This window comes from Scatophagus argus, chromosome 11 (assembly GCF_020382885.2).
Source record: "Scatophagus argus isolate fScaArg1 chromosome 11, fScaArg1.pri, whole genome shotgun sequence".
NCBI lineage: Eukaryota > Metazoa > Chordata > Actinopteri > Scatophagidae > Scatophagus > Scatophagus argus.
In genome coordinates, this window is record NC_058503.1 from 19,348,955 (window position 1) to 19,376,673 (window position 27,719).

Consider the following 27,719-nt stretch of genomic DNA (forward strand, 5'->3'; position numbering starts at 1 on the left):
ACAGTCCTTGATGTCCACCTCATAAAAGAGAATGGGTTTGTCTCCACATGTTGCCTTCAAGAAGATAGAAACGCTCAATACAAGTGCATGTGACAGAATTCCCAGAATAAATTTGATTCTAATTATATACTGCAACTGATTATCTGCAGAAGTGACAATTGTTAGCTGAATTTTTGAATAAATTCCCACATACCAAAATATTTTGCAGTTCCTCAGCCAGGTTTTGTCCAGTGGTGCAGTCATATTGAATTTTAATAGAGAGGAAATCTGAATATTTCTGAAACAGAGAAACATGTGCTAGTATAGCTGGATGTGGGAGGCATATTATTTTTCCCTTGTGCATATAAAACTTTTTCTTTAAATGATCTTCTTATGCCCTGTGTGATCATGTAGTCTCACCAGTTGTTGAGTGTTGCAGATGAATGGGGCTTTACTGGCCTTCACTCCGGCTGATACCCCTCCATCTGAAAAATATGACAAGATAATTATATACTTTTCTGCTCCTTTAGGACATTGACAACACATTTCCCCTTGTATAACCCTACTCCCTTATCATGATCTTTGGAACATATGGTGTACAGACATGGAAATCATTATCAAACATTGCCATGATTAGATCTAATCTGTATGTTTGGGAGACACCCATAATGAAATGAATTTCTCCTTTGAAGACAATAAAATTTATCAATCAGTGTGACCGATAAAGCTGCCAGAAAACCGGATAACAACAAAAGAAAAGAAATATCACTTTCAAAATATGATTATAAGCTTAACTATCTTGTTTGTTCACTCAAGGTCATCATAGGTAAGCAGTGGAATAAAAGACTGTCCATATTTATCTCTTTTTTTCTAAGTGTGGCACTAATTTTCTGCCATTATATACACATTTTATGCAAGAAATCATCAGTCTTCAACTTTTTCAGGGACCACGTATGATGAGATGAACTGTGGATCTCCTACCTCTCCTGGGAAACAGCTGATGGTAACGGTGGTAGATTTTGGTGTGTGCATCAAGAGCATTTTGCAACTGAGCATCACTCAGCTCATCCAAGTTGCTCAGTGTCACCCATGAGTGCGCCAGCTCTCCAAACACCTGGAAGGCAAACTCAGCATACTGCTGAAATATTTTAGCTACCTCCTGGCTCTCCCAGCCTCCATGACTTGAGCTCAGAGTGTCTGGCACGGTGGATCCGTGAAGCACAATCAGGGGCTGAAGGCCCACCTCCAGCAACTGTTTCAGCAGAGTCTGATAACAGGTAACCACAGCCTGCTGGGCTTCACTGGAGAGGGCTGAAGGTAGAAATTGATCCCATGACAGCGGTACTTTGAAGTGGGTCACTCCTCTGCTCTGGAGGTACTCAAAGTACTGTTTGGAGCCTGGAGGTATGGGATGACTGCAGTCAAAAGTGTCCAACACTGTTCCTTCAGACGGTTTGCCATTCAAATGCTTCACCTGTGTGTTGGTCATGGGACCTGCAAGAAACATGGCTGGATGTTGATCCTCATGTTTCTGGCACATGCACCCGTACAAAGTGATCAAATACAGACAGAAAAGTCTTCCCTGTAATGCCATGTTGTCCAAGTGTGGGGAACTGAATGAGCCACTGGATGGTTAACCTTTTATAGGAGCATTCAAGCTGTTTACAAGCTTGAACTTTTGGCCAAACCAGGGTTTCATAAGTGGCAGCACTGAATGCAGGGGTCACTGCTATGATGTTTTATGGTGTGTTTGGTAAGAGTGGTCACAGCTGTGAATGCTTCTGATAACTTATGAAAGATCAAACAGCAAGCAAAGATTTATGGTGTAGCATAAAGAAATGTGTCCCTGTCAAAGAGGAAATTAAGCAAAAAATAAAATAAAATAAACTTAAGCCAGCTATTTATTTACCACGCTGTATTAGTTTCCATAGTACAATTCATGACATCATGTAATATCTGTGAGTTCACTTCTAATTTATCTGAATCATAAACCAGAAATAAGCATGTTATGTCTTAATAGTTGAAAAAAGGATCTTATATTGTGCTTTGAATTTGACTTGGATTATAATTATTGAATATTAATAGAAATTTGATTAGATCACCATTCAAAATGCTACAGATGCTCAATTTGTCAAGTATAAACTGAAAGATTTTTTTCTTTGCACACAAAGAGCCTATTTCTTTTTCTCTTTTTCTCTCATTGAAATCCATGTTAGCTAACACTTGATTTTGGCAAACAAGAAGTGTTAGGTAACTTGTGTTAGCTAACACTTCTTCTTTGCCAAGATAATTGAATCATCTGACAGGTGTGGCCTGTCGAGATGCTCATTAAACAGTATGATTATTGCACTGCTGTGGATCTGGTCACAATAAAAATTGACTCTAAAATGTACAGCACATCTTGAGAAGATAAATTTATGAGACGTTACAGTTTAACATGAGTTAAATAACCCATGATTGGGTTCAACGGATATCATGATGCCTGTCACATGCTTTAGTTGGTATGAAATTAAAGGAGAAGGTGGGAAGGACATTCCACTGTGCTGTGATTCCTTCTCACTCTGCATTTCCCCTGAACAAGCTGTTAATATTTTAAGGTCACTTTATTTCACTTATTTTATTTTTACTCACACATTACACACATTATTATGAAAACATACAACATTTTAAAAAGCATGTTTTGAATTCATACAGTATTTCATGGTGTTCAAACGTGAGTACTAGAGAGGGATGCAGTTATCACTTGACATGTCTGAGTCCAGAGTCTTTCTGACCATATCATATCACACAGCTGCAATAAAATGCTGAAAACTTGCAGTGCTGGGATGTGATATGGATCTTAATTGTGCAACAATGCAATAAGATGCAATAAGAAGAAAACAGCAAAGCTTTAAAGAGCTTGGCTATCAGTGGATAATATCAGTCCAAACTTTGTAAGCCACAATGAAGTGTTCATTGTGGGTTGCATTTCTGTATGTTTTTTGTCTGAATGGTTGCCAGAGCAGTGAGCTGAATGGACAAGAAGACTTCATGCTTGTTGCAGGCCCTCTGACAAAGCAGCTGGTGAGAAACTCAGGCAGTGCAGTCAATGATGCCTTTGACTGCAGTCATCCCATACCTCCAGGCTCCAAACAGTACTTTGAGTACCTCCAGAGCAGAGGAGTGACCCACTTCAAAGTACCGCTGTCATGGGATCAACTTCTACCTTCAGGCCTCTCCAGCCAACCACAGCAGGCTGTGGTTACCTGTTACCAGACTCTGCTGAAACAGTTGCTGGAGGTGGGCCTTCAGCCTCTTGTTGTACTTCATGGATCTACAGTGCCAGACGCTCTGAGCTCAAAGTATGGAGGCTGGGAGAGCCAGGAACTGGTTGAGATGTTTCGTCAGTACGCTGAGTTTGCCTTCGAGGAGTTTGGAGAGCTGGCACACTCATGGGTGACACTGAGCAACTTGGACGATGTTCTGCATGATGGACAACCCCTCGGTGCTCCCAGTCCTCTCCAAAACATCTTCCAACTCAACAAAAACATTTACGAGCTCTACCATCAACGATTTCCTGACAGAGGTAAGAAAGACAGACAGAATTTCTGTGTGTGAATTGATATATTAAGTGATATGTTGTTGTTTCAGTATTACTTCTTAGATAACTTTATTCCATTTCTTTATGACCAGTAGATTGTATTTTTTATTGGATCTTTATGTATTTTGCAACTCATCACCCCATGGTTTATGGGGCTGATAATATGTTAATAATCATTCCTATCTCAATAATCAGTCCTGGTGAGATCAATAAAATAATCGATCGATGCATTTCACTGTGTGGCTGTGCATACTTGGCCTTTTTCAAACTAAACATTTTGACTTGTTGTAGGAACTTCGCATGTGTTTCTAATAGTATCAGAAGTTTCTCTGTTCAATTCAAGAGTCCCATTAAACAGGACATGGAAAATACCAGGACCCTGTAACTGAAACAGTGGAATTCATCTGTCATTAATTTTATTAATCATACCTGTGCTTTGTCAAAATATCCTCAGTGATAAAAGGTCTATTTATGTTTAGCTGGAAGCATAACATAAATAGACCTTAAAGAGCGCCTTCATACTTTCATATTTACAGGGAGACGTCTGTCGATTGGGCTGAGAGCCAGTGATGTTGCTATCCTTCCCCCGATCAAAGGTTCAACACCAGTAAGCTGCATCTTCTGTTCTCTTATGTATGTTGTAAACATAAATAAACCACAGTTAATGATGGTTTACTGATGCATTCAACTTCTGGGTAGTTTTCATTTTTTACATGTCCGCAAAAACGTGATTATTCTCGGGGCAAGGTCCTGGTGGAGCTTTATTTTATGTGATTAATTCAGCTTGGTCCAAAGTATGTTGTCAGCTCTTTAAAGTGTATATGCCTTTTCTTATCTTAGCTCTGATAATAAGTGCTCAAAGATTACATGTCAGCAACTTGTTGTCCATGTCTGTCTCTGATCTCTTACACACATTCATCGGAAAACAACAAAGTGTTTTTATAGACCCATCAGCATGCACTTACAATAGATTAAAGTTTGGTTTAGTTTTAGTTTTTTAGTTTACTTTTCTGTATTTAATATGTACGTCTTTTCAGTGTTGTAGGTTACTTTTTAAAATCATAAATCTGAAATTTCTGATTTTTTTTTAACTCAATTATATATTAATTTGATTGATTATATCTCTATTATTAACATAATATCACTATTAACATCTTATCTTGCTTCCATGAACACACATATAGACAAAGAAAGAGTAATGAAGACAATCAAACAATATCTGACAATAAAAGGAACACCTATAGTGTGTTCGGTTCCCATTTATTGTCAGAAAAGTGAAATTTCACTATGATCAAAATGAAAACTGTCTTTTGTGGTGTATGGATCAATGTGTTAATTGCCTATGGCAATAAAACTTCACTTGTTTTTCATTTAGAGACATGAGCGTGATGATGATGCTCTGTTGTATTTCCTGTTCTGAACAGATGGATTTCTTGTCAGTGCACATTGAGTACAACTGTGCCTCTGCATCAAATTTTGCAAAGAAGCTGAGCAGCTTAAAGGTAAACATTACACTAAACATTAAGTGTTTTTCACTTTGGATTTTAATATTTTTGCATTGCTATGCTGTTACACTACAGCCACGTGCATACTATTTTATGTCGTAGATGTCCAGTGGGAATTTACCTATCCTGATATATAAGATAATTATTGATGGTTGTTCGTACAGTCAGTTCCAGCTCCTTGGCAGTTTCCTACAAGGTAATTAAGACTGGCTTTATTTTACTTTTTGTAGCTGCTGGTTAGTATGTTCTTTTAAAGAGACAATAAAGTGACATTTTTGTCTTATCTAATTCTCCTCATATTGGATAACATACACATATTTATAAAACAGTGTGATTGTCCTTGTTTTATTGACTGATTATGACCTAGCATCAAGGCCAGCCTGTTGTAAATCACAGTATTATAAACATTTATAGTACAATAATCATGAGGGTGTTATCATGACAGTGATGAATGTGAATTCACCTTGCTATGGTTCAACAAGAAGGCACGTTCATGGTGCAACACAGCTGTGGCACTTTCATATTTGTAGGATAATGCGTAACAGAATTGACATGAATTTTTTATATACACCATGCACATTCATGGTGCCAAGAGGATCTAGTCCTGAAATACTGATATAATATATATATATATATATATATATATATATAGATATGTGTGTGTGTGTGTATATATATATATATATATATACATTGCGTATTGGTTTAACTTACATACATACAGTCAGTGATACAGTCTTACAGAGCTAACGGCTGGTATAAATATGTATATATAATACAAGAAGAATAGATTTTTAATTCTTCACGTTTCATTAATGTGATCATATAGCTATTATTAACTTTGTCTTGCATTCATTATAGTTTTTAGCAACAATGACCTGGATATTGTGGGAGGTGACATGATGGATATGTTAGGCAACCTGGACATGCAGGACATTCCAGCCAGGTAACATCTAATCTTGCTGAAATGGGCAGATTCAAGTGCACTGACAAAGTTTGTTACATGTATATTTACATTGTTTTATTCATCTTTTTCAACAGTCATGGTATTTCAAACTACAATACATATTCAACTTTTAGAAACAGTTATCAGGATGTGTGGAATAAGTTTGGGGCCCAAACAACAACAGAAAGAGATCTTTTCCTCAATGAATCATTCCCCTCTGGCTTCCAGTGGGCCACGTCCAGTGAGTCCTTCAAGGTTGAAGGAGGCTGGTTAGAGGATGGGAAGGGAGAGACCATCTGGGATCGTTTCGGTCATGAGGGCCTAGCCTTTGAGAATCAGACAGCTGATTTAGCTTGTGACGGTTACCACAAGGTCGATTATGATGTCTACCTCCTGCGAGGTCTTCAAGTCAACACCTATCAGTTTTCCATCTCCTGGGCCCGAATTTTCCCCTCAGGTCATCTGGGCAGCCAGTCAGAGAAAGGTGCACTCTATTATGACAAGCTAATCAATGCCCTCATTGAGTCTGGCATACATCCTGTTGTCACTCTATACCACTGGGATCTGCCCCAGTCACTCCAGGAGTCTGGTGGATGGACCAACAATTCCATTGTTGAAGCCTTCAAGGACTACGCAGACTTCTGCTTCTCCAGGTTTGGAGATCGGGTCAAGACATGGAACACATTCAGCAGCCCCTGGGTGGTGAGCCATGCTGGGTATGGCACTGGTGTGCATCCTCCTGGTGTGAAAGACTATGTGGTTGCCTCCTATCAGGTGAGAACTTTACCATGATGCAAATATTTATTGATTCGTTGTCATTCTTAGAAATTTAGCTCACCATGTATTTTGGATCTTCAGGTGACTCACAATATACTCAAATCTCATGCTGAGGCCTGGCATGTCTACAATGACAAGTACAGGAAAACACAAGGAGGGAAAGTAGGCATTGCACTGAATTCAGACTGGGCAGAGCCCATGGATCCTTCCAAACCTGAAGACACAGCAGCTGCAAATCGCTACCTGCAGTTCATGCTGGGCTGGTTTGCACATCCCATATTTGTGGATGGAGATTATCCTGCAACACTCAAGACTCAAATAGAACAGAAACGAAATGAGTGCCCCGTGTCTGAGCCTGCAAGACTTCCAGTTTTCACTCCTGAAGAGAGCCAGAGGATACATGGAACAGCTGACTTTTTGGGATTGAACCACTATACCTCCCGGCTGGTCAACAGCAGTGATGGGGGCTGCAGCCCTGGTCCTCAGGGTGTGGGTGACTTCCAGACACACGTGGACCCTTCATGGAACTCGACAGCTTCTGACTGGATCTTTTCTGCACCTTGGGGTCTTCGGAGACTTCTGAACTACATTTCCACAGAATACCTGAAAGTTACCAAAGTGCCTATTTATATAACTGGGAACGGTATGCCTACTGAGTACACTGGGGACACTCTAAATGACATTCATCGAATAGAGTACATGAAGAATTACATCAATGAGGCTCTGAAAGGTATGGTGTTAATTAGTTGTTTATGTAAGCACATTTCACATCCACACTTGAGACTAGGTTTTTGCCACAACCATTGGATATTACATTACAAATTAGTCATTAGTAAGGACAGCCACATCATTTCTTCTTGTATATGTTATTGTGAATTACATCTTGTAAATATGAAGGTGTGTATTTCTTTTTAACATGAGTATCATGTTAATTAGGTGTGGCTGAATTTTTTTGCTCTCTCAACAGCTATACATTTGGATGGTGTGAATGTGCAGCGGTTTACTGTCCAGTCACTTGTAGATGGCTTTGAAGGTCCGCAAGGCTACAGTGAACGTTTTGGATTGCATCATGTCAACTTTGACTCACCTGATAGACCCAGGACTCCAAAACAGTCTGCCTACTTTTACTCCGAAATTATTGAAAAAAATGGTTTTGCCCCCTCAAAAATGTTCTTTCATGTGCCAGAACTGAAAAACATAGCGTCAAATAAACTTTCCTCAATGCCACCTTCCACAGTCCCATCTCAAGCCAAAAGTGTTTGGGAGAAATTCTCTGGTCAAAACAATTTTCAGAGAAAACTCTACCACTATGGCACTTTCCCACAAGGATTCAGTTGGGGAGTATCGTCTTCTGCTTACCAGATTGAAGGTGGCTGGAATGTTGATGGAAAGGGGCCCAGCATCTGGGACACCATGAGACCTCCAGGTATTCCTGAAGATGCAAATGGAGAAGTGGCCTGTGACAGCTATCACAGACTTGAAGAAGACCTCTATATGCTTCGAGCTCTGAAGGTGAAGTCGTACAGATTCTCTTTGTCCTGGTCCAGAATCTTTCCTGACGGTCGGCATGCATCTTTGAACCAGAAAGGTGTTGACTACTACAACAGACTTATTGATGGCCTCAGATCATATAATATCACTCCCATGGTGACACTGTACCACTGGGACCTCCCTCAGGCTTTGCAAATCTTTGGCGGCTGGGAAAATGTAGACATGATCAACATTTTTAATGACTTTTGTGATTTTTGCTTTGCCACCTTTGGAGACAGAGTGAAATTTTGGATAACCTTCAACCAACCTCAAACAATTGCATGGTCAGGATATGGACTTGGACAGATGCCACCAAATGTTAAGAATCCAGGAACTGCACCATACCAAGTTGCACACAACCTTCTTAAAGCACACGCCACGGCTTACCACACATATGATGATAAGTATCGCAAATCCCAAGGTGGTTTAGTATCCATTGCCCTCAATGCTGATTGGGTTGAGCCTAAAGACGCTAACGTTCCCCGTGAAGTGGCAGCTGCTGACCGCGCTCTGCAGTTCCAACTGGGCTGGTTTGCACATCCCATTTTCAAGAACGGTGACTATCCTATTATAATGAAGTTCCAAGTGGAAAGCAAAAGTGAGATGCAAGGTCTTTCAGAGACCAGACTGCCTTCCTTCACTGAAGAAGAGAAGAGTTTCATCAGGGGAACTGCTGACATGTTCTGTTTAAATCATTACACTACAAAGATTGCACAGCATGCTACATTGAGACTTACCCCTGCATCCTATGAATATGACAGAGATGTGTCAGAAGCAGAGGAAGGAGATTCACCAACTACTGCAATCAGTGACCAGAGAGCTGTAGCATGGGGACTGAGAAGACTCCTCAACTGGATTAAAGAGGAGTATGGAGATCCAGAAATTTACGTTTCTGAGAATGGAGCAGCTACAGGCAATAAGGTCACAGTTGAGGACATAGACAGAGTATTTTACTACAAGACCTATATTGATGAGGCTCTAAAAGGTGCACTGAACACATTTCTTCACACAAATATTAATCATTTTCATGACTGTTAAGTTTTTTAGTCCTGATTATTTACTTGTTTGTGTATGTTTTAATAACAGCTCATGACCTTGACGGTGTAAAGGTTAAAGGATACATAGCAACTTCTCTCATGGATTCTTTTGAGTGGCTAAATGGTTACAAAGTTGGATTTGGGTTACACCATGTGGATTTCACTAACCCACACCGGCCAAGGACACCCAAGTACTCAGCTCATTTCTTCTACCAGGTCATAAAGAACAATGGTTTCCCTACACCGGATGATGAGAAGCATCTTTATGGACATTTCCGCAAAGATTTTATCTGGAGTACTGCAACAGCATCATACCAGGTATCCCTTAAGAAGACATTTAGTTATAGCTGGATCAGTGAACTGCACAGATTTTTCCTACTCTGTTTCAACCTATTTTGATTATTTTCCTTTTAATTATTTTCACTATTTTGTATTGTCCAGATTGAAGGGGGATGGCGAGCAGATAGAAAAGGTCTCAGCATCTGGGACAAGTTTGCTCACACTCCTCTCCGAGTGTTCAATGATGACACTGGAGATATAGCCTGCGATAGTTACCATAAAGTAGAAGAGGATGTTGCTATGTTGAAGCAACTTAAGGTGACTCATTATCGTTTTTCCATATCCTGGTCGAGAGTGCTTCCTGATGGCACCACCAAGCACATTAATGAGGCTGGCCTCAACTACTACCACAAACTGGTGGATTCACTGCTTGCTGCAAACATCCAGCCTCATGTATGTGTAATTCTTGCCAGCATTTCAGTTGTTTTTTTCAATGGAAACTTGGTAAATTTGGTGAATCTTGACTGAGTTTTCTTTGTTGTTAGATCACTCTCTACCACTGGGACCTTCCACAAGCTCTTCAGGATATTGGGGGCTGGGAAAATGAGACTATTGTTGTAAAATTCCGGGATTATGCTGACTTGATCTTTAGCCACCTTGGCCACAAAGTAAAATTTTGGATCACCATTAATGAACCATACAATGTAGCCATGATAGGCCATGGCTATGGAGCAGCTGCCCCAGGTATGCCTCAATGTCACACTCTACCACACACAAATGTATATTTCTCTTTTTTGCATGAAAAACAACGTGGAAGTCCTCATCATTTAACCATTCCACAAGTGCCACAAAGTTATAGGATCATTGAGGAAACTAAAATTGTGGCCAAGGTAGTGATTATAATCTGTATCAAAGCTGAGTGTTTTCTGTAAATCAAATGTGTCAGTTACTCCTTATGTGTGCCCAGGGATCAGTTTCCGACCTGGCACTCTGCCCTATATTGTGGGTCACAACCTGCTTAAAGCTCATGCTGAGGCCTGGCATCTCTACAGTGACAAGTACCGGGAAACACAGAAAGGAATTATCTCCATCACCATAAATTCTGACTGGTCAGAACCTAGAAATCCCTATAAGCAAGAGGATGTTGATGCTGCGAGACGTGTGGTGCAGGTAGTTTAAAAAACAAAAAGAAAATATTTTTATATTGCTTGCATTATTCTTCTTTCAGACCACACATTCTCTTCGCATTTTACAATAGACATGAAAGGAAATTGTTGGAACTAAGGTCTGTTATAGCTGTTGTTATATGACCTTGTGCAGTTCTACATTGGCTGGTTTGCCCATCCTGTATTTAATGGAGACTACAGCAACATGATGAAGACCATCATACGAGAGCGAAGCTTAGCTGCTGGTCTGATAAAATCTCGGTATGATAAAAACATTAAATCAACATCAAAGCCTGAAAGAGAAATAAAAACAACTTGTTCCATATAATTTACATTTAATTATAATACAATACAATATGATAATGATACAATACGATACAATTTTTCCAGGCTGCCAGAGTTCACTCCTGAGGAGATTAAGAGGATCAAGGGAACCTATGATTATTTTGGTTTCAACCATTACACCACAGTTCTGGCATTCCCTGTGGACTATGGAAATCTTCAGCATTATGATGCCGACAGGTAAACACATACCCAGAGTAACCAAGTGGTGGTAGGAAATTAAACATAAAAGGCACAAAAGGCAATCAGCTGAAAATTGTTCCTACTTCATTCTGTGTCTTATTTTTGTGAAATAAAATAATTAAAAACTGGTTTGACCTACTCAGGGGTGCAGGAACAATTGCTGATCGTACCTGGCTGGATTCAGGTTCATCATGGTTGAAGGTCTCACCATTTGGATTTCGGAAGATACTAAACTTCATTAAAGAGGAGTATGGAAATCCACCTATTATCATCACAGAAAATGGCATATCAGAGCGGGGGCCCATTGATCTAAATGATATTCACAGGAGCTACTACTATGAAAAATACATCAACCAGGTGCTGAAAGGTATCAGAACTCAACTGACTTTATATATTTTCAAGGGACTATTTATGATTTAGTCTTAACAACAGTTTGATGATATCTCATGTCAATTTTCTGCATGCAGTATAATTATTCTCCTGTTTCACAGAATGACATTTATCCACAAAGACAATGAATTTCGAGTCCCTTTTTAAATGAGATTTTACTTTCATTCCTGAATGTTTTCTTTTTCTCCTCCCAGCTTACTTGCTAGATAATGTGGATATCCGTGGATACACAGCTTGGTCGCTGATGGACAACCTAGAGTGGGCCACTGGCTTTTCAGAGCGATTTGGCCTTTTCTATGTCAATCAGTCAGACCCTAATCTGCCTCGAGTGGCCAAGACTTCTGTCGCCAGCTACTCCACCATCATTAAGTGCAACGGATTCCCTGACCCTACCTTGGGACCCCATGAGTGTTTGAACTCTGTGCCGGAAGGTATGTTGATGCACAGCTCATAAACCCACAGAAGGAACTTCAAATGCATAGTGTAAATGTACCGTATACAACATGTGAAAGGTGAAAGCACGGCATGTCCAACTCTAACTCTGATTGTCTAACCCTGTCATTCTTACCCATTCTGGCTCCACATGCCTAACCTAACCAACACAATCAACAAATGCAATGAGTACAAGCAGGAGGAGGATGTACTAAATAAATATGGTAACCTCTGTGTCTTTTCTACAGGTACAAGTACACCCACCAAACCTCCTCTACCTGCAACACCTACTACACCTGCTGCCTGTGACAACATTGTGAGCTTCCTGGGCATGAAGCTCTCTACCAGTGATGCTGAGACGGGACTTAACACCTTATTTGCTCTGCTGATTGTTGCAGTGTTTGGAGTTATTTGTTCAACCTTCTGCTTCATAAGGAAAAACAAAACAAGAAAACAAAAAGACTATGCTGAATCCATAAACATGTCCAGGAAATTCTAAATGCAAATATGAACTGTTCTAATGAAAGTCTAAGATACACTGAACTCTGAAGTAAATATTTGAGCTGACCATTTATATGAAAACCATTTAAAAAATCAACCTGCATGTTATAAAAATATTTATAACAGTTCTTGCAGACTGAAAAGATATTTTCTTTCTTTATGCTAAGGGCTGTTGGAACAAATGTCTTTGTTTTTCATTGTTCAGTGGTTATCGCTGTCGCCTCACAGCAAGAGGGTTCCAGGTTTGAATTCTGGTCTGGGTCCTCCTGTGTGGAGTTTGCATGTTCTCTTTGTGCCTGCTTGAGTTTTCTCTGGGTACTCCGGCTTCCTCCCACAATCCCAAAAACATGCACATTAGGTTAATTGGCTGCTCTACATTGACCTATTGACCATAGGTGTGAGTGTGTGCTTGTCTGTCTTTCTGTGTCAGCCCTGTGATTGACTGGTGACCAATCCAGGGTGAACCCCACCTCTTGTCTGTAGTCAGCTGGGATAGGCTCCAGCCCCCCTGTGGGATAAGTGGTATAGAAAATGGATGGATTATAAACATTTGTCCATGATCCACATCATTTCATTTATTGCTGCTAATTAACTGAACCACAGTGAATCCTATGACGTCCGTCATTCAGTGCTGCAGCACTCCTGTCTGTATCAAAAATGCAAAATAACAAATGAACCATTTATAAAGCAAAAATAAAAAATATACAAAATATTTACTGGTGAAAGCTGCATGTTAATACTCAAACCAGTGGAACAAGGCTTCCACTTTGATCAAGTCAGATATCACGTTATATATCAATATCAACCTTGTTTATAATGTGTCCAATAAAACCTGACCAAGAAAGTATTTCAAGATTTACTTTGGAGTGCATCAATATAAAAAATGGTAGCACCTTCTCTCATCTATGTAGTAGACAGACTGCAGCAGCAGTGTTCAGACTTTGTGTATTGTTTTTACATTGAGAAATGCTGTTATGTGATCATCAGCACTTACATATATTGTGAAACAAAAGCTCTTGCACCATGCATGAAATTCTGACTTGCAGACAACTGCTGTTGCTCAATCATGCTTGCATATTTTTTAAATCTTCAGGTGGGTCTCAGAGATTAAGCGATTAATGATGGGAAAAGTGTGCTAACACAAAAAAGGTAAATCTCCACATCTCAAATCTTAAAATTAGGTTGCTGCAGGTTAAACTGCACCTGTGCTTTAACATAAACACAGTGGAAACCCGCTAGTGCCACTAGAGGTCACTGTAGGTTTACAGTAATACTAATTTAAGAAAAGACTCAGACTCTTCCAATACTTTTTAATTTTTGACACTTCTATAAAGGAAACACTCATATTGTCCAACTAATATAATATTAACTTATTGTGAAAGCTTTATCATATCATCAGAGATTAATAAGAAAATACTCTATTCTCTATTCATTTGCTGACGAGATGTGGTGTTGCACTAGCTAATACAATCAAGCAGACAAACTAAATGCTTAGCTGAATTCAGACTGGAGAGCAGGCAAACTTCAAGCTAGTAATAAAACCAGACTGAAACCACTTGAAAAACTGGTATTTGTTGAAAAAAATTTATTTTAAAAACTAACCACAAAGTACTATCAATACAAAAAGTATAAAAAGTACAAAAAGCATTGCTCAAAAAATAACTTGAGATGACAACATTTGAGCTGGCACTGTGGGTATGATTCAGAATACAAAAGATGGCATCTTAGTAGAGCGCATTCAAGGCATTGAATTCACATTGAAATGCATATTACATGGTTTACAACCCTCACTGAGACTCTGGAGCAGTGACAGCACTAGTCCAAAAGTCAGCACTTTCAAACACAAAACACGAGAGATAGTGTTACCCTTATTTAACGGAAACAATTCAATTTAGGTCTTTAAAGGCCAAAGACAACATGTAAATAACAAACTAAGCTGTAGGTATTATTAAAAATAAAGTGTTGCACTCAAACTCAAATTGTACCGAACCATTTTCAGAATGCAGCAAAGGACTGAATGTGGTTTCAGGGCGCTAAGACAGCAGTGAATGTCCTTTCTTTTAAAATCAAAACATAAGCCACAGTGACAGAGTCTCTTTTCAATACCACGATACTCAAAACTAATACAAAAATAAAGAACAGTATCAAATACACGTTTAAACATTACGAGACGATATCAAGAGTTACATGTTTTTTTTTTCAAGCATTACCCAGGTTTGTTTATTCCTTTGGACAAAGGCACCCCAAGTGTGTTCCTGTTACCATCGAGGCACCAGACTTGGGAATGTTGACTGGTGCAATGCCAACATTGTCAAAACGATTGAGAAAAAAAAAACCTTTGTGTGAAAATCAACACCTCAGAAAGTCTTTATCAGCATGACAGTAACTCCAGTACCTTTCTTTAATGAGTGATGCCTTGTCTGTTGACGTTTTGCTTGCATGTACAGCACACACCCACTGATTCACTTCCTCACTAAGCACAAGATTCTTACAGTTTAAACACGTTTTTCCCCCACTACAACTGGCTTGGCTTTACCTTCACAAAATGTCATAAAACAGAGTTCCAGTTTAGGTCTAAGGCAAACTTGAGATGCATTCACTGTGAACTTCCAACAGAGGACAAACTCTTTGAAAATGACTAATAGTTCTAAATCTCATAATAAAAATCTAAAAAAAAAAAAAGAAAGAAAGAATAGCTGCCCTGAGGGAAATGTACGTGTTAACCTTATCTGTTCTTGCTGCATGACGGTAGTTTGTAAGCACTTTGGATCTTCAGACAGGCTGGTGTCTCAAGTATTGCTGGTTTGAGACGACCGTCTGACTTGATGCTCGTCCGCAACTGGCCTTAACACTGGGCGGCTTGGGCTGACTTCATCCACCTCAAGCACACACACACACACACTCGCATACACTTTGATTCCCTTATGTCAATTTTCTGATCCTGATGTGAACATTAATCTCGTGTCAGCTGGGCTGGTGAGAATCTATGCGCGGAGACCTGTGAGCAGAAAGACAGCCCAAATGTCATTAAAGCATTTATCACAGATCACTTGAGCAAAACTTAGACAAAAATCAATGTACTTAAGGATGAAAAGGTTGGAAGTCTCACCTTTTTCACATGTACTGCTCTGCTTCTCCTGGGCAAAGTTTAGTCTATTTTGCTCAACTGCAGTGCCGTTGGACTCTGGGCTGCTGCTGCGTGACGGGCTGCCCTCCTCATTCTGGTAAGCCATATCTAGATGCTGCTGAGCAAGTTTTAGGTGTCTACGCAGCCTCTCTAGCTCCCTTGACGAAGCCTCATCCCCAAACGACTCGCGACCCGAGTCTCCCAGATTATCCCTGAAGCCCATTTTGCCCGATGGGTCCTTCTTCAGAGCCGTGTGGTAGCCTGGTGGTGCAGAGGGCTGGCGACAAATGGAGGACCTCTGGCTGGCCAAAGCTGGGTGACGGGGGGTGGGAGGCCGAGGACGTGGTACGCAGAAGCAGTCTCGAATGCCGCTGACACCAAGGTGAAGGATCTCCAACACGGTAAAGAGCAGACACAGAGCGCTGACGGCATACATGATGAGCAGGAAGATTGTTTTCTCCGTAGGGCGCGAGATAAAGCAGTCCACTGTGTGTGGACAAGGAGAGCGAGTGCATACATACGACGGTGCCACTTCCAGCCCATAAAGGACATACTGTCCAAACAGAAACGAGACCTCAAAGACAGCACGTGACAGCAGCTGAAACACATAGACCTTCATCAGGCCATCACGCTTGATGCGACGGCGTCCATCATGCTTTTTGGTTGGCTTCTCCACAGCTTCCTTTTCCTTTTCTGGCTCTATCTCTTCCAGAATCATAGGGTCCTCCTCCCCATTGTCCTCTGCTTCCTCGTAGTCCCTGTTGGCACCGCGGCTCACTATCGGCATCCTTTTCCTTCTCTGTGGCCGATAATCATTGTCATCCATGCGGGCAATTTTATGCATAGCAAAGCCCAGGTACATGATGGTAGGGGTGGTGATCATTATCACCTGAAACACCCAAAAGCGAATGTGTGAAAGCGGCGCAAATGCGTCGTAGCACACATTCTCACAACCAGGTTGCTGTGTGTTACACACAAATTTACTCTGTTCATCATAGTAAATCGACTCGCCCCCAACAGCCGTTAGCACAATGCGAAAGACAATGAGGAGCGTAAGCCAGATTTTGCCCACAAAGGTGGAGTGATTGGAAATCTCATCCAACAGGCGTGTAAGGAAGCTCCAGCTCATCTTGACTCTGGAACAAGAGGAGACCTCTCAAACCTGTGGAGAAAAAAAAAGATGTTCAGGAGCCATTTTTAAAAGTACGCATGTTGTAATATTGAGTTATCACTGGAAACATTTAATCTCATTAACAAAACTGAGACTCAACGATCAACCTTCTCCAGAATCACTCACTCCACCTTTAACATCTCAAAATAATTTAATCTCAAGAAATATTCAAATTAATTCCAAAATCATTTTATGCCACAATCCTAAATAAACATAATCAACTTAAATTACTAATATTTCCATTAATAGCTCTCCTACAGCACATTAAAATAGCTCCCCTTGGCTCCACATGATATTGCACAAGATATCCACACGGCGGTGCTGTTATCTCATTGTTTCAAAGCCGTGAAAAACCAGAGCAAACCTCAGTGCTGTGACCAAGAGCCACGGCATGTTCAAGCAAACATCTCCAACCTGAATGTCTAAACAGATGCCATCATCAAATCACAAACCCCTATCTAGCCAAGCCCATATCTAAAGTATGCTGTGCTTTATATGAGAGTTCTATTCTCAGCTGATAATCTTAAATACACTACAAACCCATGTCAAACTCAGTTGGTTTAATAATCTCACAAAAATTGCCAAAACAGAGTAAAGAGCTGACAGTGAAAACCTTAAAGAGGCAATGAACTCCTGTGGTTTCACACCAACTGTGACCAACCTCGTAACAAACTCCTACTGAGTAATTATCCACTACTACCAGGCTTTCACCAAGTACGTAAATTGAGTGTTTATTGTGACTTGGAAAAGATTCAATTACTCACCTTCAGACCGGTCTCATTGTTTTTATTACATCTTCTTGAATGCTACCAAAGATCAGCAAGCCGTTTGCTTTAAGGCCTGTCAAGGATTTACTTATTGGCTTCACTAACCAGAGTTCAAAATGATCCTGAGTGTGTGAAATCAAAACTGATGATTCGTTTTGTTTCACCTGCAGATTAACACCAGATTGAGCAGGTACCAAGTAGCCAATAGTAAACTCAGAAATTCTGAATTCCCCATGGTACGAGATGGGACAAGTATTAACAAAATATTTTCTATGTTTAATCTCTTAATCTTCCCGCCTGGCCAGTAGCTCTTGTGAGGACAGGAATCTTAGCACCAAAACAGTGCAGACAGACAAAGCTTAAGGTATGAAAAAACTATGTCACAGCTTATCCTTCCATACCGAACATTTCATTCGTTTTTACTTGTTGTTAGCTTTACAGTTACACTTGGAAATCAACAAAGAACACCAAAGCCAAAACCAAAAACCTGTACTTTCTCAGACGGCTGCTAAATTCAAACATAAAAAGAATTGTTATTTTTACATTTTTGTCTTTATGTTTCAAGAGATGTCGCTTTAAAGCCCAAACTAAAAAGTCTTCATTTTTCTGATGGGGTTTGGGTTTAATTTGCTTTTTGAATCTATAAAAAGGGGGTGAAACATTGGATCAGGAGCTCAGAGCCACAAAAGCATAGACTGTGGCTCCCAACATCATCACTTGCATGGGAGAGCAGCACTATTCAACATGGGTTCGCTGTTGTACATTGAGCAAAAGCAGAGATGTCATCTATCTTTATTCGTCAATGGTTCTGTCAGTCAAAATCATAACAAACCTGCACAGACGGGCCTTTACAGATCACAATTCTCCAGCAGAGATCCTCAAAGAGAAGTGTTTGTACTGGGCAACTCCCAACATGTGAACTGTATGAATGTGACATTTGACATGACATTTAGAGCAAACTATCCTTACATAAATAAAGAGTTAGGAGTGAAGCACACACTGTACAGCACCAACACAGGCACTATGAACAATCTGAAGAATGATCAGCTCATTTTCATGATCGATCCAGTGGTTGCTCTATCGCATTCTTTGAATAAATCATTGATCCTTAGTCTGTGGTGATTAAAAGTTCAAATTATGTTTGTAATCTGGAGGGAGGAAGGAAGGTAAGAAATCATATGAGAAGGTCAATGATTGTATGGAGCAGACTGCACGTTTGCTCCTTCACATGTGTCAATGTTTATTCACTCTTTTCATTTGCCTATTCACTGCTCACAGTGGATACCATTATCATTAATGTTGATCTGTGGTTTTGTGCAGCATTGCCTGCATGCTCCCACATACTGCAGTTACCTGAGCAACTGTATGAAAACTTTACAGCTGACAAGAGCCCCTACACCAGTTTCAAAACTGGGTTGCTTTGAAACTAAGAATAGTTACACAAAACCAATTAGCTCAGAATCAAAAACTAAACATGGGAAGTCAAAATGTATGAGCCACCACAGAGCTTTGTTCAGCTATATTCTGCCGCCACAGCGGTCATCTGTATATCAGTCACCTAAAATGTAAGCTACACTGCTCTTTTGTCAGACGGCAAGAGACATAGAAAGAACAGAAGTAGACAGCAAGCATTGCTGCTTGTAATCTAGGTTAATGGTTAGGATTTGCCCCGAGCTTTTATTGAAGTTGACATTAATACACAAGGAAAACCACCGATAGAGCGGCTGCAAGTGAGTGCACATCCAACCCCTGCACAGAAGTAGTTGATTAAAAAGCTTTTTCCAGGCGTTTTCCTTTGGACGGTGGTGTTTAACCCTCCAGCTAATAACAGTGTGCAGTTTGTAAGGTCATTACTGTGCTCCCACTCTGTCATGGAACTAAAGAGCTGCTGAACCTTGCTAATGCAGATGTGTTTTGCAACATATTATACCTTTCAGTTATAATATGACTCAGCAACAAACCAGCAAAACCTCTCTTCTTTAAGCAGGACCTCAACACTTGGTCTATCCTATAGGTGTATTTTCATGTTTCAAGGCAAAATACAGTCACTCACTTTGAAGGACAGCTTTAATCGTACTTTAAATAGCCTGTTTAAAGCAATTATATACCAAACAACTAACTAATACTGATGCTGTATGCTAATTGATGATGTAGTGATAACACAGTGCATACTTTCAATTCCATAGCAGACTGGATATCATTCAGAAGATGATACTCTCATTATGACCACAACGGACCTGAGAAAGCTCAGTAGCTCATAAACGATGCTGGATTTGTTTGTTGATGATAAGGATCTCTTATCATCAGAGAAGAAAACCGTTTGTACTGTTCAGGAACCTGCTTTTCTCTCCATAAGATGTTGAAGACAAAATGTTAAATATAATTTTGGAGAACTTTCACTACAGAGAATATATTAATGATGTTTTGCATAATATGAAAAAAATATCGACTATCGCCTGTTACGCAAACTAACATGGTAGCACAAAATGGCCAGCAAAGAAAGAAAAACAGTGTGTAGAGCTATAATACTTTCAAACCTTACGGGACTGGAATTGGATTGTTTAAAAACACACTGTAGCGTGTAAAAATGAAAAACAAAATGTTAAGGGGCAGAAAGGTTTTATGTGGACCAAAGCCAACAGTATTCAGTCCAGGGTTAATGTACTGTCACGAGATGCTCGTCTGTGTCTAGCAGTGATCACATATGCGCTTAAAAAAAAAATCAGATAAAATTTGCTGACGAATACTGAAAAGTCTCTTTAATCTCCAAAACTGCATCACATGTCCATTCCACATCCAACCTACTGACGCAGACCAGGGGCCTATACATCTGTGGTACTCCAAAGAAAACAGCCTGCTTCCAAGTACTGAGCAAAGTAAAGCAGCGGCGTTTGGACGCTGCCAGAACAGAGAGCCTTTTGTGGCTCTCACATCTGGGATACTAGTTATGGCTCCCCGTCCTTTATCCCAGAGGCCCCAAGCCTGGGGAGGACAGGGCCCAAAATAACCAGGATAATACTGAGTCAAACTAGGGAGTGACTTCTAGAGACTGTGGAGGTGTAACTGGGGAACAAATTAAGTCACCGCCTTTGCCATCACAATAAGCCCTAAAACTGGATACACAAGATGTTGAGAGTACAGTTGAGGCTTGGCTTAGCAAATGAAAACATGAAGACAAACTGTGTGCAGGTCTGGCTCTGCCCAAGTGATTAAGCACTAAAGTGTGAAACAGGAAACTAATCCACTTAACAAGTGGAGAAGAAGAGGGGGAAAAAAAAAATCCTCCTCCTCGTGGGCCAACGTCACCGCGACGCTACACGCGCTGCATAACCACAAATCAACTGTTAATTCAGTTTGACGGAGAAACGGGTGCGCCAAGTCGTTTGGGCAGCTTAACTAAATAATGACTAACACTTAACCCTAAAACGTATTATTTAGTTCAGCTATCGAGCGAAAATACTCGAAGACGGGCGGGGGCAACTGCGAGGGTGGAAAAAACATCCCTGCGCGTTCCTCCATCACCAAATCCAGTCGACCCAGTCAAGACACCCGAAGAAATGATCACAATATTCTGTGAACTAGCAGAATTTTAAAGACATGTGGTGTGAATGCTAACAGGTTTGCTACAATATTCCCCCAAATTCCAAGTTAATCAACACAACGTGATCGATTTGAGCAGAGAATGCGTCTATTGGCGCTGCGTGCTGCCAGCGTGTGCGCGTAAACTTAGTTAGCCATAAACAACACATTAACCACAGCTGCAGTCGTGAACACGGCTTTTTAACAAGGCTGAAATTACATTAACCGCTTTAAAAGACAAAAATGAACAACTCGTCGCTCCTCTGGTGCAAAAAGCTAGAAGCACCATTGTTAGCGAAAGCTAAGGAGCTACGTGGTGATGCTGCGTTACCACGAATTGTTTGTGCAACGTTAGTATTTTACCTTAAAGATGTGATTTTTTTTGGTCCTCTGCTTTCGCCTGACGTCTCCTCAAAGTTCAATACGAGAGCTTTTCCTTCGTTTTCTCTTTATTTAGAAAAAGCACTGCTGCTCTTACTATCAAGCCATCCAGTTTTTCTTTTCCTGCGTGGAGCCTTTCTCCAGTTGCGTGTTGAACTGCGGGGTAAGGACAAAGAATATTCCCAATTCCCCCCCTTTTTTCTCTCGCTCTTTCTCCTCCCAGTTTTTGCTGGGCACCCCACCCCCTGTCTGCGCACAGTGGAAGAAAACGATCGACTGCCAACATTCCTAATGCAATCCTTGCTTCGCCTTTCGGTTATAACTTCACCCTGGACTCAGAGCCTGAGAGTAACATGGAGTGCGTTGGAATCTGTGACACCAGATGGAGTTTTAATAAAATAATAATAATAATAATAATAGGTATGAACTGAATTTCTTCCCTGAAAAATATATTATATATTGTTGCTGGAAATACAAAAACTTAGTAGTTAGTAGTAATTAGTAGCATGCTTGAAACGCACAACACAACTTGAAGTAAGCAAAAAATGCAAAGTATTTTAATGAATGGTGCTTCATGTTACAACCTGCACCTGCACACATTGCTTAGAGCAGCTAGGTGAAGAAAAGCAGCTGTCAGGCCGCAGAGCCTTTGTTCCTCTCTGGGATGTGGAATAACATGCAGCCGACTGATGGTGAGTTCACCCCTTCCTGCTGATGCAAACATTCGGAAGTTGTTGCCATCATGAGGCCCCTTCCTCCATGTCACACTTTCTTTGGCAAGGGTCGCACGTGCTTTCCTCAGCCCGCGCCCCCACCCTCAGCATCTCTTTGAAGCTCCATCCCACACTTCATAACGTTTCTTACCAGAAGAAAAAGTAGTTAAATCTATTTTAAGCTAGGATTTATGTCCCACATTCGGGCTGTAAATGGGGGTCTGAGGGAGTAGAGTCACGAATCATAAAGTGAAGAGTCAGATTTGTGAACTCAGCATTATGTGGACTTGGTTATTCTGAAAAAAATAACCATCTGCAGTATGGTATTAGCCTTACACTCGCTCAAAGATGAGGTGTCATTTACACACTGCACTTTCCCTATGGAAGTGACTTAAACGAGCCATGTGCATTTACCCAAATTAAACATCTAGTCAGCATCAGTCTCCTGAGGTAGTCGCTCACAACGAATGATCACATTGTTATGTCTGGATCTCCTGAAGTACTGGTCTTCACTGGTTACCCACATCTCCAAACAAAGCACAGACAAAGCAAGATCCACTCTATTTTTACATATTAGTTCAATGACTGTTTTGACACCCAGCCACAGATGGGGAAAACACATTATTACAAGCAGCAGTTATTGTTTAATATCTGCTGCAAACAGGAGGTCAGTAGAGGAATGTGATGCCCTTCCCCCTTCTTAGGGAGTCGCGGAGCTCTATTGTGAACCGCAAGCACGCTTGCGCAATGTGGGGTGCCCTGGTAAACCACAGTCCAAATGGTAGAGGAAGATAATCTGGGGACTGAACAGCCAAACCTCATGGTTCCTTTAGACCATGAGCTGAAGTTAGCTGTCTTATTGATAACACAGCGTAAGTGTGTGTGTGTGTGTGTGTGTGAGTGAGTACAGTTATTCTTATAGAAGTCCTTTTAAAATTCATGTGATTTCAAAATACAAGATCCTGTAAGTCATTATAATGTGAAACTTTCTCAAAATAATGACTAACTACTCCTCATAGTTTTGTGTCTCTCCCTCCCTTTCTCTCTCTCTCTCTCTCTCTCTCTCTCTCTCTCTGTATCTTTCTGCAGGTATCTCTCCATCCAGATCTTCATGTTGAACTGTCTATGACCAACCCAATGTCTACTGTTGACGTCTGCCTGTCATTCATTCTTTCGTGCACCGACTATCGGCAGGGTGGTTCTCCCTGCAGGCCGAAATTGAACTGAATAGAATTGATAGGATAGTGATTTTCAACAGCACATAAAAAAATACATGAATGGTACAGCAGTTCACTATAATTTCATTATTATAATTTCAGTCTTGTGAAATGCCAAAACCATATTGAGGTGGTATCAAAAATGAAACTAAACCGTTGAAATTTTGTTTCACTTGTATGACTTTTTAGTAATGTCATTCTCATGTTGTTAACTGCTTTCCTGCCTGAACAACATCCATTGCACGTCCGCCCCACCTGGGTGAGGGATCCCACCTCTGTTGCACACCCTGAGGTTTCTTCCATTTTTTCCTGTTAAAGGTTTTTCTGGGAGTTTTTCCTTAGTCGATGTGAGGGTCGAAGGGCAGAGGATGTTGCTGATGTTATGTTAAGCCCTTTGAGACAAACTGCTTGTAAAAATGGGCTGTACAAATAAAGTTGACTTGACTTGACTAACTTATCTAGAAAATAACGACTTCATATTGTAAAATAACAAGAAGGAGCAAGCTCACCCAACCCTGTCTATAACAATAAAGCTGAGGTGGAGCAGGTGAACAGTTTTATGTATCTGGAAATCAACGTCACGGAGGACCTGTTCTGCGTATTACACATCTCCACCCTGGTAACGAAAGTTCAGAAATGACTCTGCTACTTAAGAAGGATAAATTCACATGCCAGGTTCTTGTCAGCTTTTACAAGGGAGTAATATAAAGCATATTGATATAAAACTTAACAAACCGGCCTTTTTTGTGCATGGCTCGGGATAGGAAAGCTATGCAGGGAGTTGGTAAAACTACCCATAACCTCTTTGGTATCCATCTAAGGGCTCCTGAACTCATCCTTCACACTGAGATGTAAGGATGAGCATAAACACTTCACCCTGAGTGCTCTTGCATAGGAACACAAAGATAGCTCATCTGTTTTAAGTTTTGTTAATGTACTATTATAGCCTCTTGAACCCAAAGTTGTTTTTCAGTTCCTTCCCCATCTGCTTGCTCAAGTGGCCTGGGATTACCCAACAGAGGAGACTTAAACATTCATCTGTTGTTGTGGGTTTTCAGCATAGGAGTCAACATTTTAAAAACATAAATAGCATTTTACAACTGACCAATTTTACAATTGGTCTAAGACTACTTCTTTGACCATATGCATTACATTACACTCTTCAATGCTCAGTCTGTGTTTAACCCCCCAAAAATATTTTTGGACAGGCTGTTCTTTATGACTTCTTACTAACATGTTTTCTTTCATAATGACAGCCCCACAGATGTTGCAACTTTTCCAAAGAGGTGAAAGGGCTTTGCTCAAGATTTGCCACATTGCCACATTTGTTTCAGAACCCGACCTACTGTGAATCATCCCCTTGTGTTGTTTGCGTTCCTGCCACAGCCATACACAAGTGCGTGCATGCACACACACTTCTGATGTGTTCTGAAGAGTGAACCTCAAACTGGTTTTGTGCCTGAATGCTTGTGCAGTTTCTATAAGGAAATCCATAACATTCCCATTCAGTCAGTCATGGTCCGCTCCTTTGTCAAAGGAGCTGAAATGATTGAGAGACTCCGTGAAGGTGGAAAAAAATATATAAGATGTCTGACAGCTGTGTTTCCTCAACTACAAACTAATTTGGAGATGATCTGTGCATTCACCATCAGGGACTTTCTCTCTATGTTAACATCATCTTTGCAGAGAAGATGAAGCACAAAGATACAAATGCTAAAAAAATACAGTCTTATTAGTGGTAGCAGAAATTCTTGCTGCAAGGTTTCGCTGGTGTTAATCTTTTAACTTGCATTCTTGAGCAGTCTCCCTGCCAACACATCCGGTAGAATGCTTCAGGGTGCTGTTATTTTATTATTTTAGCACAAGCTTAACCTGGCAACCCTCAGAGATGACTTGCAGTGTCTTCATTGTCTGCCAGAAAGGAATTCCTTTCTCTAAGCAGCCCGCTCAATTTGTCCTGTCCTGTTTATTTTTTTTATTCTTTACAATACCTAAAAGTGTGCCTTTATTTAAAAAAAAAGACAAAGTTTAGGTTCACGTAGCAAATCTAACTGCACCTGTAAGGGTTTTGGCAATTATTCATTTCACACAGAGTGATTTGAAGTTTGAAGTTCAGCAGTGACCCGTCCAACATAGTTACATTTTAATTCACAGTACAACAGGGAAATTTGAGTTTGCTGCCAGCAAGACTAATGCTTTCCATCTGTGTATTATTTAGGAGTCCTTGTATCCCAAATAATGCCTAATAAGGTTCTGCTTCAGATCAGAATGACTCAGTGTAACTTATAACCTCAAAATTTAACAGATACAGAAGGATTAAACTTGATTAGGATTGGTAGAGATGAGTTTTGGAGCCTGTGATTTTACAAAGAGCTATATTACAATAGAATAAAACCATATGGACAATAAAATATGCTCAGACGCATGTAAGGATATTTAACGTTGAACATTTTACGGTCCCGTATGTGTCAAATATCCAGAGGTGTTTGTGGTAAGCACACCAAGGAAAGTCAATGCAATTATTTTGACCATAAATTGCCTATAAAAAGAGAACTTTAAAAGTGTGTTTTTCCAAACCTCCCCCAAGAGAAGCAGAGAGTCTGACATTTATTTTCTGTCGAGAAGTGTGTTCCAACTCCCACCACTCCTGAGTGTGTATTATAACCTGTATTTAACAGAGAGAGTTTACAGTTTGAAGAATTCATGTTGGAGGGGCTCCATTTCAAAGCAAAATTAAATAAACATTAGGATATGAAAGCAAAGATTATTTGAGTCATTAATAATTATAGGCTGGTGTTTTTTAATTTGTTGCATTTGCAAACTGATGGGGAGTTAGACACATTCTTTTGTGCAGACTCTGAGTTTTCCTGGCCGGTTTACTGATCCTTCCTCACTAGTTTACTGCTTGCTCTTCCTTCCTACTCCTGCCTATCACCCCACTTCTGGAACAGTCAGGAACAGGGTGACTAGGCATGGGGTAAAAGGGGGGAGGGGTGTAGATGGGCTTATTTGCAAGGTCACCTTGTTTTGCATGGGGGAGGGTGACTGATGTTCTCAGAAGTGGGGCTCCTTGGTTCTTCAGTACATCTATTGTCTTTCCATTGTTATAAAAAGCATCTAATCTGTGACACTGCCTTGCTTCACTGTAAGATAATGGACAAAAAAAGCTCTGCATATTATCTACCAGTGCAGATCCTATTACGAAACCCCTTGTGTCTGTCATACAGTCAACACTAGCACCCCTCAGCAACATGGACCGGGTGCAGTTGAAACAGACTGCACGTGGGACGCACAAAAGAAACCTCAGTGCTTATTGGGAGGAGGGGTACAGAGTTACCATGGAAACAGACAGCCCTACCCCCATAGCAGATGGTGGTGGTGAGGGTATCGGGGGCTGGGTGTAGTGATGGCGGGATCCAGAGATGATTATCTATCCCGCGCTTCCGTCCTGAAATAACAGCTTCTGTGAGTCTCAAAACAGGTGGCATCAGGTTGTGTTCAGTTGCTCGTTAATGTAGGAGCAAGTATGTAAGTTTTGTTCTGGGGGTTACAGCTCTATTTAAAAGCGTTTGTAGTTTAAGGTTCACATTCTTTAACTAGTTTCCGTGCTAAATATAAACACAAATGTTAACCAAATTTACCAAAAACCAGAGAAAGAAAATGTCCATAAATAGCTGGATGTTGCCACATTGTTACCCATGTGCTCACATTGAAAGAGATATTAGTTGCTGTAATTGTTCCTCTTGTCCAGGTGTCCATAGATATGTCCAGTATTAATGGGAATTTCTGTTATACAGAATTCTACAAATTAAGTGTATATTTTTTAGATTTATAGTCTTTTCAGTACAAAATTCTGTTTAGACAGTCTGGTGCCATCATGAAAGTTTTCCAAACTTCCTTTCTCTGAATATTATAAACTACAGTGCAACTATCTCATAACACATCATAAACACAGTGTTTAAGCTACAACTCCCTTCTACAGCTGGCATTAGGCAATATGCGACCAGCTCAGCAAGCCAACGGTCAGCATAGCCGCCACTGCTAGCTGGACTTTCCCATCTGTCTTCAGAGGAATTTCCTGGCCTGTCGTCCAAAATTTCAGTCTTTCCTTTTCCTC

General features: G+C 40.5%; 3 protein-coding genes across 3 annotated transcripts; 1 reads left to right on the forward strand and 2 right to left on the reverse strand.

The window, feature by feature from the left end:
• Positions 1–3: 3 nt before the first annotated feature.
• LOC124066811 (lactase-phlorizin hydrolase-like) lies at positions 4–2,031 on the reverse strand (the record flags this gene model as incomplete). Its single annotated transcript, XM_046403580.1, has 4 exons — positions 961–2,031; positions 400–464; positions 194–277; positions 4–54 (listed from the first exon to the last, which is right to left on the reverse strand). Coding segments are annotated over exons 1-4 (813 nt in total), but the record flags the coding sequence as incomplete, so codon positions are not given.
• On the forward strand, positions 1,960–12,883 carry LOC124067228 (lactase-phlorizin hydrolase-like). Its single transcript, XM_046404394.1, has 17 exons — positions 1,960–3,544; positions 4,096–4,166; positions 4,984–5,061; positions 5,167–5,260; positions 5,926–6,010; positions 6,106–6,784; positions 6,869–7,517; positions 7,755–9,302; positions 9,404–9,672; positions 9,796–10,086; positions 10,179–10,377; positions 10,601–10,803; positions 10,954–11,060; positions 11,190–11,321; positions 11,468–11,691; positions 11,909–12,145; positions 12,395–12,883. The coding sequence occupies exons 1-17, from the start codon at positions 2,923–2,925 to the stop codon at positions 12,643–12,645; spliced, it is 5,739 nt and encodes a 1,912-aa protein (XP_046260350.1). The 5' UTR covers positions 1,960–2,922; the 3' UTR covers positions 12,646–12,883.
• Positions 12,884–14,217: 1,334 nt separating this feature from the next.
• gjc4b (gap junction protein gamma 4b) lies at positions 14,218–21,980 on the reverse strand. Its single transcript, XM_046404321.1, has 3 exons — positions 21,655–21,980; positions 15,757–16,936; positions 14,218–15,645 (listed from the first exon to the last, which is right to left on the reverse strand). The coding sequence occupies exons 2-3, from the start codon at positions 16,901–16,903 to the stop codon at positions 15,632–15,634; spliced, it is 1,161 nt and encodes a 386-aa protein (XP_046260277.1). The 5' UTR covers positions 16,904–16,936; positions 21,655–21,980; the 3' UTR covers positions 14,218–15,631.
• Positions 21,981–27,719: the final 5,739 nt, after the last annotated feature.

Coding starts and splice junctions, on each gene's coding strand:
- LOC124067228 (XM_046404394.1), top strand. CDS start 2,923: ATGAAGTGTTCATTGTGGGTTGCATTTCTGTATGTTTTTTGTCTGAAT. Junction 5,261..5,925: donor CCTTGGCAGTTTCCTACAAG/GTAATTAAGACT, acceptor CATTCATTATAG/TTTTTAGCAACAATGACCTG. Junction 6,785..6,868: donor ATGTGGTTGCCTCCTATCAG/GTGAGAACTTTA, acceptor TTGGATCTTCAG/GTGACTCACAATATACTCAA.
- gjc4b (XM_046404321.1), bottom strand. CDS start 16,903: ATGAGCTGGAGCTTCCTTACACGCCTGTTGGATGAGATTTCCAATCAC.